The 12715-nt window shown below is 42.6% G+C and overlaps 2 protein-coding genes across 2 annotated transcripts in view; one reads left to right on the top strand and one right to left on the bottom strand.

The window, feature by feature from the left end:
* Window positions 1–526: 526 nt before the first annotated feature.
* prg4b (proteoglycan 4b) lies at window positions 527–8092 on the top strand. Its single transcript, XM_041935292.1, has 15 exons — window positions 527–650; window positions 772–850; window positions 1202–1318; window positions 1420–1542; window positions 1948–2019; window positions 2140–2196; window positions 2738–2797; window positions 2888–3148; window positions 3590–4291; window positions 4785–4871; window positions 5388–5524; window positions 5734–5890; window positions 6050–6151; window positions 6584–6712; window positions 7428–8092. Exons 2-15 carry the CDS (start codon window positions 784–786, stop codon window positions 7535–7537), a joined length of 2181 nt encoding a protein of 726 aa, XP_041791226.1. The 5' UTR covers window positions 527–650; window positions 772–783; the 3' UTR covers window positions 7538–8092.
* Window positions 7555–12715, bottom strand: part of tprb (translocated promoter region b, nuclear basket protein) — a 22977-nt gene continuing 17816 nt past the window's right edge. The window contains exons 42-51 of the mRNA XM_041935147.1: window positions 11880–11973; window positions 10887–11047; window positions 10719–10772; window positions 10493–10584; window positions 10056–10165; window positions 9852–9950; window positions 9493–9649; window positions 8988–9109; window positions 8763–8858; window positions 7555–7843 (exon numbers count right to left, since the gene is read on the bottom strand). Of these exons, the coding sequence (XP_041791081.1) occupies window positions 7794–7843; window positions 8763–8858; window positions 8988–9109; window positions 9493–9649; window positions 9852–9950; window positions 10056–10165; window positions 10493–10584; window positions 10719–10772; window positions 10887–11047; window positions 11880–11973 (1035 nt within the window). The 3' untranslated portion in view covers window positions 7555–7793. The remainder of the gene's footprint in view (window positions 7844–8762; window positions 8859–8987; window positions 9110–9492; window positions 9650–9851; window positions 9951–10055; window positions 10166–10492; window positions 10585–10718; window positions 10773–10886; window positions 11048–11879; window positions 11974–12715) is intronic.

Raw genomic sequence — 12715 nt, 5'->3', positions numbered from 1 at the left:
ATGTGGAGACACTGAGTTTGTTTCCCATTTACAGAGCCCGGACTGTGTACAAACACCAGATAATGCACACACAGAACGGACAGCTGGTGGAGAGAGAGGAGATATTTGCTGATTTGATCACAGGTGTATTAATTCTTGAATGTTTCAAACTAAAATTCAGGCATTTTTAAGGCAACTACAGGTCAGGCGTTCGTTTAAAGACTGGCCAATAAAACCCCGTGCTGACCACTGAAGTTAAAGAAATGACTTGTTATAGTTAATGACCGTAGCTGAGCTATTTGTCAGTCCATATGGTATTGATTTGACAAACCAAGTCTGTCATGATGTGTGTGTCAAGTTCACCCATTTGGGACTGAGTAGCAAGTCACAACCACTTTTTTTTTTTCCTCTTTTGCTCAGAGGTGTGTGAAGTCAGCCGTCTGTCTGGCACAGATGTGTGTTGATGTGCTTCCAGCTGTTTGTGGGGACTCATGATGTCTAGACCCATGGTCTGGCTGGACCGGAGGATCCTCCCTTACAGCCTGTGAGATCATCACACTTTTAATTAGACCGGATCTGTCAATTAACGGGAAGTCAGCCGGCCCCTCTCGACCTTTTAAAAGCAGCCGACTCCAACCCTCAGCAGGATTCTGACAGAGGCTCAGACAAAGGTTGGTTACATTTTGTTTACTCTTTTGTCTCTCAGGATTTTTTCAGCCCTGAACATGAACGCACTCGACTCAAAGGAAAACTGATTAATTTATTACGTGTATGTCTCGTGCTTACTTTCAGATTTACAGAAGGATGTCTTCCCCCGTGCTTTGTGCTGCTATTTTGCTGGCTTGTGCCTTGACATTGAGTGCCGCTCAGTGTGAGTATAATTCATGTGGCATTTCTGTTTCATTTCAACGTTAACATTCAATATTTAACTGAGATGTATTCTTCAGTGTTCTGATTGACAGAAATGTGTTTTTAACGGAGGGCTTTCCTGGAATGTGTCCTGTGTTTGTCCTCATTCATGTTAACTCTGTTAATAATTATTTACCAGAGGGGGGAACATATATCGTCGTATTTGCCACTACAAATCAATGTCTGGCACAGTTGTATTATTGACAGACTATGTCCTCAAGTACACTATGTTGCTGGGGGCAAAGATGTAATATTGTTGCCCATGCTGCATGTCCAGCTCTGATGTTTTTTCCTTTTACTCTCTCATGAACAGCAAGCTGCAAAGGACGATGTGGTGATGCGTACTACAGGGGTTCCTCCTGCCAGTGTGATTATAACTGCCTGTCTTATGACGAGTGCTGCAAAGACTATGAATCTCAATGCACCACAAGTGAGAATTTTCTCTCCTGATCGACTTATAGATGTCACTCTGTTGATCTGTTGACAGAAGCCAATACCGAAACAATATTTTGCTGTGTTTGTGTGCAACAGGCAACTCGTGTAAAGGGCGGTGCGGAGAAAACTTCAAGAGAGGTCGGCTGTGTAGCTGCGACTCCGAGTGCGTGAAGTTCAAGCAGTGTTGTTCAGATTTCAAGGACCACTGTGATGCACACGGTAAGCCGGATCCAACAGATTCAGCATGACTGTGTGAGCGTGTTGCATTCTGCATGTCACAGCCTTTCCTTCACAGTCAGGGGCATCACTGTAATATAACCTGTCGTGATTCAGTTAAAAGTGGTCGTCATCTTTGGTGTCTTCTTTTGAAATTTGGTGGTCATTTAATACATGACCAGCAAATGCAGCGACGGTTGTGTGACTGCATGGCTGCAAGTAAAGTCAGCCCTCACCTGAGATTAGTACATGTGCATGAGCAGTGAAGTACAAAGAAAGCAGGATTAGTCTGATATGGAGAACTTGCATGTCCACCAGCATGCAGAGTAGCATGCAATGCATGCAGTAATCTGCACCGATGCATTGGGCTAAATTTGACAATATTTTCTGTCTTGGTAATTACCACAGAAGGAGCAGCCAGTGCTACAGCACCAGTGAAGACTAGTTCATGCCATAATGTAAATGATAACAAACCCAAAGGTATATCTGACTGGAAAAAAGGTTGATTTTTTTTTCAACATTTGCAGTCATTTAGGATTTAATGCAGATTGTTGTTTTATGGGTTAACACTCTAATTTCTATTCATGACTATTCCCACAGTGCCAACTCAGGATCAAGTAACGGAGCAGGCGTCATCCAGCGAGGGAAACAATGCAGGTGACTACGCTTTTTGAAATTGCTCGTAAAGTCATTTGTTTTAGATTGCTTAAAGGATAATTATGAGCTGAACTCAGCGGCTGTAATAAGGCGCATGTCAGGGAGGCTGCAGGAAGGTGTTGCCGGCTTCCTTTAGGGGCCAAGTCTCACCAGAACAAGCCGAGAGCACAAGCCTCACCGGCCAAAGGAAACACAAGGAAGCAGTGTTGTCATGAGTGTGTGGGAGGGTTACGGGCACAGGCTCAGCCACAAGAGAGGAAAGCACAAAGTGAAGCCAAGAAAGGATGACAGCACATTTTCTTGGAGGTTTAAATTCAGTAATTGGCTGGGAATAGTTTTGTGGGTGGAGATACTCATGCATCCTTGTTACTTCTCTCTCAGGAGGAAGACATGTCGTGACATTTCCGTCCAGAATGTCACACTCAGTGATTTGCATGTTCAAGTAAACAAATGCAGGACGAATACAGATAGTACCGGTTTAAAAAAACAACACCCAAATATGAACATTTACGTTATTTGATTTTGTCCTATTTTCCCACAGCTGATGACTTAATTCCACTGGTCAGTCCAACATCATATCCACAAGATGATCTCGGTGATGGTGAGCAATGAAGTGCATGGAAAATAAATCCAGCTCAGTGAAGTGTGACATTCAGGTGCACACCTTTACTCACTTGTCATATTCTTCTAGATAAGGACAACCAGATTTTTCCCAATGATGAATTTTCCAACAATGGAGCGGACCCAGAGGCAACTCCTATCCCAGAGAGCACCAGTGGCTATGGATCATCTACAGCTGACCTGCTGGATCAGATTTCTCCTGAACCCACCCAGGATCCAGACACGCTGGACTTCGGTAAGGAGACATTCACAGTCTTCTCTCAGACAGATATGACTGCTCAGATAATGAGAAAACACAGGCCAATGTTCGCCCCTCCAATGAGGGTGACAGGTATGTGATGTCCAGGAATTACCCGGCAGTAACAAACAGATGGGTGGCAAATTAAAGGAAAAACAACACGAGGTGCCCGAGTAAGATGCTGCTACATCACCAGCCACCAGAACAGCTTCAAAGCTCCTCTGCATAGATTCTTCAAGGCTGTTCACTGGTATATTAACATCATTCTGCCAATCTAAGCTTTTCCCAGCTGCTGGCTTATTTCCTATACTTGTCATTGGTTTGTTATTTTTTTCCACTGTGCAGTGCAGTTTAGGTTGGAATGTTTCTAATTTTCATTGTCTAAGTTATGTAAATGAGCAGTCATTTACATGCTTATTAAACTCTGTATATGAAAGCATCTGCATTCATCCACAATTTATCAGCATGCTTCACGCCACCGCTGAATAACCTCGATTCAAACGTAAGTTTCAAATTATGTTTGTCCTGCTCCAGATGCCAGTGATCCGCCCAGCTCATCCGACTCAGGAACAGCTGTCCCTCAGCCCACAACAGCAGCTGGCCCTATCGAGACGGTAGGGCAAGCAGAGGCACAGCCTGGGGATGACATCTTTCCTGATGCACAGAGCACAGATCTGATTGTGGCCTCCACTGATAAACCAGAGGTTACAACCACAGCCTCCTTCCCACCTTCAGCATCCACAGGACCAACAACGGGCTCCTCCACAGTCCTGGAAAACTCTCCAGGCACCAGCACCCCTGCCTCATCAAAGCCGGACCAAACACTCTTCCCAGATGCCACCACTGCAAACACCCAACCAGATGATATCGAGAAAAACGGAGAAGATGTCACAACCGGCCCTTCGCCCGCAGACCTTGAAGATCCTTCCATCAGTGTTTCTCCTGCAGGGAACTTGTCAGAGCTTGACGCCCTGACGACCCCCACCCCTACGTCCACGGATGCAGCGCAGGATGACGTTACACCAGGAGTAACCACTGCTGATCCACAGAAGGTCAACCCAGACCCAACCACACCCACATTATCCGAAACCACGTCAAAACCCCAGGACAAACCTGAGCAATACAAGCCACCGCCAACTAAACCAGCTCTGGCTAAACCCAGCTCCAAACCCGAGACCAAGCCCCTGGACACTGCACAGACTCTCAGCGTAGACAATCCTAGAGACTACCAAGCAGGTAAGAAATGTTCTTATCATTGGACCAGATTATCAACACCACATCAACAGAAAATAATTGCCTTAAGATTAAATCTGTTGCTCTGAGAGGGAAAATTTCAGCGCAAGTATCGAAATGTCCTTCCTGTAGGCACTGCTGACATCTAATTTATTTTGCATGGGTTATTGCAAAGATGGAGGCCTCTAGTTTTACTTGCAGCCTGTTTTCTGAGCTTAGCTGGTTTTTCATTATACCTCTGGGTCATCAGAGACACAATCGAAGCGTAGCTACACTATATTAAATGACAGAGGTGGCTGTTTTCCCACTGTCAATGAAATAGTCCATCAAAATTGGAAACAAGGCCCGGGCACTTTACGGAATGGGGAAAAAAGTTCACAACGCAGGTAAAGTCCTTACAGCTTCTGGAGCACATCACACTCAGGCTAACGCAGTCTGTGCACAGTTTCTTTGTATTACTGCTTGTTTGTCCAAACAAATGTGTCCCTTTTCCCAGATGACAGCAACGACACAAATCTGTGCAGCGGGCGGCCGGTCGGCGCCGTCACTACGCTGAGGAACGGCACAATTGTAGTTTTCAGAGGTTAGTGCCAACCAGGCAGCTGCTACCGAGTGCATTCACACATTTAACATTCAGGAGAGCAGTGGTGGAACGTAACAAATTATATTTACTCAAGAACTCTAGTTGAGACGATTTTGGGGCATATGTTATTGTTTATGCTACTTTATACTTCTACTCCACTACATTCTAGAGGGACGTATCATCTGACAACTAACCAGTTACTGTTGATATTAAGATTTTCCATTAAAAAAAAGTTTTTAAAATTCAAACATACCCTGTGTATGAGCAGTTCCAGCAGAGAGTGATTCCCATTAAACAGATTTACAGCGTGAAGAGCTAAAATGATATTAGATTATATATATTTATACATATAACATATATTTTTTGCCTTTCCTCATTTATTATCTCAAATATAGAGCGCAGAAACAGCCACGGCAGTAAAACTCACAGTTAAAAATGGCGATAGGCTCCGATGGTAATCCTTTATGTGTCGTATGCAGGTGGACCACTCTTATGTAGCAATGTTATTTCTTTCAGGGCACTACTTCTGGTTTCTGGACAGAAACAGGGTTCCTGGCCCGGCACATGGCATCACACAAGTGTGGGGTGTCCCTTCCCCCATCGACACAGTGTTCACCCGCTGCAACTGCCAGGGCAAAACATACATTTTAAAGGTGAATTAACTCATCTCATTCCAACCAATTAGTTTATGACAAGCATGAATTTGAGGGATTTCATGGATGTGACATTTTGCACTATATCAGGATGCATTTTTGCTGCTAAAAACACAATCTCGAGGCCTCTTGGCTACAGCTGTGTAAAGTGCTGTGCAGGTATATTTTAGTTGCCTGAGGTTTAATGTTTTGGTCTGTGATCTTTGCAGGGAGACCAGTACTGGAGATTTGAAAATGATGTTTTGGACCCAGGCTATCCAAAGGTCGTTGAAACAGGCTTTGATGGGCTTCGGGGCCACATCACAGCTGCTCTGTCTGTGCCTCAGTACCAGAGGAGGAGAGAGGCAGTCTACTTTTTCAAGAGAGGTGATGAACTGCTGCCTTCAATTGCAATGTGTTATTTTTTTACTTTTTTACTTTCAGTGTAAAACAAAAAGAAGAGTTGTATTTAATAAACACTGATCATGCTAAATGATCTGAATGAACGCATACATTCTGAAATTGTCTCCTGACCATGTCTTGCAGGGGGACTGGTCCAGAAATATTCATACCAGTTTGGCACCAGTCCAACATGTGGCAAGAAAGCCCAGTATGCCCTTTACACAACCCGAATGGTTCGACAAGCAGGTACTCCAAGAATTATACAGGACAAGAAATATTTTTATCTTGTGTTACATAAATATATCTTAACAGTAAAAGATTGTGTTTTATTTTGCTCTTTTGTGTGGTCCTGTATAAATGCAACTTGTGATAAGTGTGCCGGGTGTTTGCGGAGCACTTTAACAGATCTACTTAAACTCACGTAAACACGTTTTATTTGAGCACATGCAGTTCTCTGAAAAAGTGCGTCATACTTTTGTGGGGGTGAGAGGGGCAGCGAGGTCCACCTTGTAAATAATTGGCAAGTGGAAATAAATTGTCGTTTATGGGACCGCAACTGTTCAAGGGTTGTGAGGCTTAGCAGAAAATTGTCAAACTTGAAAGAATGTGTTTAAGAATTCTAGCTGAGGAATACACACACCAATCCACTAATTCTACACTTGGCTGTTTTGTTTCCAGTGTCTCCTCTGGGGCCAGCCGTCAACATCCGGACGTCTTGGAGAGGTTTCCCCTCCACCATCACAGCTGCTGTGTCCGTCCCAAGCAACAGAGAACCAGAGGGATACAAGTACTACGTCTTCTCAAGATGTAAGTCATCAATACATTCCAGCCCTGTGGTCATATCTCTTCTTTGAACAGTTAGTTGTGTTAAAATCAATCTGGGATTTAGCTGGAAAGCAATATAGTTTCAAACACTGAGAGGTGAAATTGTATGGTCATTAGTTAGACACTCTTTTCATTGTTGTTCATTGGTCTTCCTTCACTCCTGTTCATAAGATCTTAAAAAGAACAAAACGTCTTTCACCTGTCTGTCTGCAGACTACATCATCATTCACATCATGTCTGAAATGCCTAACAAGCACCATGTGTCTGGGTGTGTGCTTCAGGGTGGGGTCGGGGTATTAGGCAGATGTAAAGGTCATTTAGGGTGGTGTCCATTCACCTATGACTCTAGTTTATTATGTAGTAAAAACATTGTGTTGTAATGACAATATGTACCTGTAGGTCATAGAATAGCGTTGTTCCTGTCTGAATAACACACTTCACTTAGTTTAAAAGCTGCAGTGGATGTGTCACACCAGTAGGCTGTCTAGTCAGGAAACACTAGAGCTCTAACAATTCATGTCCTGCTGTAGCCAAAAGCTGTCCAAGTCAGCACTGTTTGAAGAAGCATGAAATTCTGTTTATGTCGAATTCATGTTCACTAATATGGAAACTAGCGTGCAATGGATAAAAAGTACATCCTGAATATGATGCATGAATTTAAATGCTCAATGAACTTAACAATCTGTTTCTTTTTCAGCAAAATCCTACAATGTGAGGATGGACAGTGGACGTCCTGTCGTTGCTCCTCCGACAGCCAACACGTCACCTCAGAGCAACAACTTCTTCAAATGCCCAAAGAAAGTCTGATTAAAGAAAGCTGTGTTTTATAGTTGAAAAGTTTATTACATTCTTCAAAAACACGTTGGTTCAGCATGGACTGATTGCAAAGCATACTTTACAATTACATTAAAAAACAAAAGCAAACCAAAAAAAACATCAGGCTTAAGAGCAAGTGAACATCATCGAGGCTTAAAACAGAATCTGAACATCTGATTTGAAAATACGGTTCTGACAGGAATGACAAGTTCACTGGTCAAGGTTGTCAAGTTTTCTCATTATTGCTTCATCTCGCGAATCGTCTCCCATGTACACCCCGAGAAGGAAATCCCTGACCTGTTGAGATATCAAATAGATTTTTTTTTTTAAAACGAAGCCTGCTATACTGATGTAAAAACTGTGTACAGTGGCTGTATAAAGTGTGCATGAAATGTATGATGATAAGAATGATAGTTCTGTTATTCTTACCAACATTCAACTGAATTATAATACAGAGACATGTATTAAATGCAAAATGAAATTAAAGCTTTGCTAGGATTGTGTACACATCATGACTGTTAAGCAGCATCAGCCATACTGTACAAAATGCACTGCAATACATCTGCATTTTGAGTTAGTGAATAAAGATACATATAGATCAATTTCAGTTGTTTTAGTACTTGCTTGTAACAACCTGCAATAATTTCCTATTTTACTGTTCAGGTTTTTTGTTGTTGTTGTTGTTTGAAACATCAAACTGGAAATCTGTAATTTTTATATCTGATTTACAATAAATATGGCAATATTGTTGGCAAAGTTTTGCCTGCTGTTCATTGGAATCACACACTGCAAAACTCTTAATAATCCAACTGGCCAAGTGTGATCCTGCCGGGTTTATGCTGCTGATTTTTAAAGTGTCCGTTTCTGCATTTTAGGCCTTTATAAGACAGCAGAGGGAGGACAGAAAACCATTATTCTCTTGCTATAGATGTGTTTTAGGGCTTCATTTTACACTACAACACCATATCATAAACAAATGTTTGTAATGCATTTGTGATACTTTTGTTAAAGATACAAAATTGGTCAGATGGGCTTTTGAAGAAATGTCAACGCTTCTTATGAAGTTTTATCAAGTTTTTTCAACTTGTTGTATTAACTTGAAAATGACCAACGGATTAAAAAAGCAAAAAGCTATCGAGGGACATGGAACAGTTTCACACTAACGAGCAACATTAGCTCCATCATCACCCAATTTGTGTGTGTGCTTTCACGTTACCTCCTCTCTTCATGCGGCCACCACGGTTTTCTGGCCAGCGCTGCAGCTGTCTGCTGGTTCCAGGTCTAGAGGGTTTAGGTTGAGCACAGCTTGTATCTAGACGAAAAAAACATAACACTGCAATCAGAACTGAACACTAATTAAGATAAAGAAAGAGAGCAATTAGACGATAAAAAAATATTCATTCGCAGTAGGGATCTGCGCAGTCATGTGGCTACTTTGTACCTGCAGAGCTGGAGGAGGGCTCCTGGCTGGTGGAGGGGAGGCTGGCCTTGTCAGATGGCTGGCTCGGCTCCTCTATATCTCCCTGTGAGACCACTGCATCCACTGACACTTCTGCACTGGACCTGGAATAAATGGAACAACACGCAACATGCACGGGAGCTGATCAAATAACACAGTCGCGCAGTCTTAAAATCACCAGTAAAAACATGAACGTAAGAGAACAAAAATCACAAGATGCATTTTTTATTAACTTTTGAACGTCTACAGTTGGTAGAGTTTTATATTTGATTCAGCCATCGATATCAACTGTGGAGAGAGCAACAGATTTTCAGGGAGTAAAGAGAGACATTTCATATCAGGCTTGAAGTTTGATAGGCAATAAATACTGAATGCTGCAGCTAAAGGGGAGGGAACAGCCTGCTGACTGGAGAGCCAGGAGTCTGAATTCCAACAACAGCCAGAAAAAAAAAACAACCAAAAAATGGTAAAGAGGAGTGAGCCTCACCTATCAGTGTCTGGCTCCAGGAAGACGTCGTCTCTCTCCTCCCCTGTGCCCGCTGCTCCCGGCACAACCAGGCCGGGCGTAGACGTGCTCACCATGGGAACCGACTGGGAGGCGTGCTCGGTGGTGTCAGACTGTGGCACCTCTGAGAAGACCGTTACTGCAGGAGAGAAACATAAAAACAAGATAAGACTCGCTGATTTTGTTGCAGCATCTGACATCACTGCCAAATCGTAAAACTTCCACCCAGCTTCCTGATAATTTTCACAAAGTGGAGACTGTGTTGATGAAGAGTGGGTCTTATAGATAAACAGCACAGATCTCTTCATGTCAGGCTGACAGAGACAAACAGAGACACATACCAGGTGCTGCAACTTGTAATGGTGTAGTGGGAACGCTGCGTCCACCAGACTCCTCTTCATGGGTTGCTATGAACAAGGGACTTTCATACATCCCGAGGCCTGAAGACAAGACAAAATAAAAGCTTTTACATTCTGTGAAAAACACTCAATTGGCTGGTGGGGTTTTTAATGCTGGACTCTGCACAACATGTGGTGGTGGAGTACCTCCTTGTGACGCGAGCTGTCCCAGGTCAGAGTGTGAGGAGGAGCTGGTCGGTGGCATGTCCTCCGAAAGACCAAACCTGAAGCGAGGCACACCTGCCACTTGGGGAGAACTGACACACAAACAAACATACAAAAAACAGTCAACCAGTGCCCTAAGACAGCAGAGTGATAGCTGCAGTTATTTTAGGTTGTTGTGCCCCATGATTTCTGTTCATAGAAATAACATCTAAATACACACTCAAACCTCTGACTCTAGAAAATTCAAAAGATATATATGTCAAAGACAATAATGTAGAACTCTTTATGGTTTTAAGTTAAACCTCAAAATGTGTTAAAACACCCTGTTCGATCAATAATATCTGATCTTGTGCTGCATTACTAATGGTTTGTTTTGGTTTCCTGACTTCCTGGTCTGTGTACACGCGTGTGGAACATACTGGATGGCCTGGTCAAAACCATCAGAGCGGTGTGGCACCACCAGAGTGGGAGTGCTGGGCACCATCCTGTCATCATCATCAAAGAAGTGCTGCTGCAGAGGGACAGAGGGCAGGAAGTGTTGGATATACACACAGAAACACAGGAGGCAATGTTTCACACTAACATCTGTATAAATAACGTAATGACTGTAAATTCTGTGATAGTCTCCATTTATAGAGGACTTACTGCGCTGCCTGACACCCCGGGAGTGAGCTGAGGGACTCGACGAACGGGGATACGCTGTGAAGTACAGACAGAGGTGATATCAAAAGACTAAAGCTGTGAAAAGCACACTATCTAACAAACTATCCATTAACAATCATTTATTATACTTTTCCTCAATAAGGACAGTACCTGAACCTGAGCAGGGGGTCCCAGTTCTGATGTCGGGGCGGGGTGGATGTTCAGGCGAGGGGGCAGCTGATGCGTTGGTCTTCGTGGTGACTGGGGCATCCTTGTACCAGAGCTTGTGATGGGTTGTTCTGTCGAGAAGGCCTCCATTGTACTGCTCTCGACTAAAACAGCGGAAATGCTCAAATAAACTGATTTTGAAATGAATACATTGGATCAGATCTATTGTGAACAAAACTACCTCTCACAACCCAGACAATTCAAAGGTGTTTAAAGAGCACAAATCATGTTTGAGGTCAAAAACTAATAATTAATTCAAAGGATCCAAAAGCTATTGAAAATGAGAGAAAGTCAATATGATTTGAGAGGACTGTGCAGGTTCAACAAACAAACGGTCAGCGCTAATGTAAAAAATAAGTAATTCTGTTCAAGGGTGAATTCAAAGATGAACTGCAGGAACTGAAAATATGTGGCACACTTTGGAAGTTTAAAAAATGTAATTTAACTGACAAAAATGTATGTCGCTTTTCACATCAAATAGGTAGTATTTTGTATAAAAAGTAGCTACAATAAACCTTATCTTCAGTCTACACCTTTCAATATTGAAGAACATTCAGCTTTGAGAATCTGGCTTGTTCCCTAATGGGGTCAGCAGTGTATGTTTTTCTAATTGTCCCATCACTGGTTTAATGTCCTCAATGTGAGAGTTACGTTTAAGACCCCAGCTATATGGTACAACATGAACAAAATAACTGGAATGATTTGATTCATTTTCCAAGTAAAGCAACCTTTATGTGCCCTCTGTGGACACGACCTGTATTTTGGCAACAACTTGTACCACTTTTTCCCTTCAGGCAGACAACAACATATTACATCTTTCTCTGTCATCGCGAAGTGTCAGATAAGTAATTGGATGGCGGGACAGTGAGTGAGAGCATGCAGAGAGTCTGAGGTGGATCTACGTATGTGCATTTGACAGGGTTTCCTGGATCTTACAGCTGGGTGTCTGGGAATCTGCTGGCCTCTGGGTGGAGTCAGACGCCCCCAGACTCTCCTCTGTCTCTGTGCCTGGGTCTGTTACATCAGCTCCCTGAGAAAGGAAAGAACAAAAGGAATGAATAAAGAAAAAGGGTGGCGAGGGAAAAGGAAAACCATGAGTAAAATTATAAAAAGTTAAAGACATGCAAATAAAAAAGTGAAGTGAGAAGAAGAGGGAATGTGAATGAGTAGTGAAGGAAAAGAGGAGTGGTAGAATCAGAGGAAGCAGGTTATGGGATGGTTCCCACACAGTTTGTACTGTGTGGTTCCCACATAATATAGATGCCACAACGTACTGGCAGAGCACCATACACTCATTATGATTCACTTTCTCCAAACAAACAAACACTCCCTTCAGGAAAGGCCAAGAATTCAGACAAAAACACCATATACCAAGTGGCAGCAATGTCCTTGACCTCTAGACAGTTATAACCGAAGAGGTCCTTTGAATGAGAAGTGAAATATTTTCAAGTTTCTAGAACCAAGTCGTTGCCCTTGATTGAACCCTCCTTGGACAAGCATGAACTGGATGATAATCTTCAAAACATTCACATAATTCCATATGTAATATTTAAAAACGCTGAGCACCATACAGAACCTACACAGACAGCAGGTCAACCTTATACACACAAACAATTTAGAATCGGACAAAATCATTAGTTTGTCATTCTATATAAAAGTTTTCTTTGACCGTTTAATTACATTTCACAAGGAATATTAAAGCCTTTCTATCACACTGAGGAATCAGGGGGCCTTGTTTTTTTTTCTTGTTTGCAAATCTTAGGGTCGCATCT

The sequence above is a fragment of the Chelmon rostratus genome, chromosome 4 (assembly GCF_017976325.1).
Source record: "Chelmon rostratus isolate fCheRos1 chromosome 4, fCheRos1.pri, whole genome shotgun sequence".
Lineage (NCBI taxonomy): Eukaryota > Metazoa > Chordata > Actinopteri > Chaetodontiformes > Chaetodontidae > Chelmon > Chelmon rostratus.
This window is presented reverse-complemented; position numbering and strand designations above follow the sequence as displayed.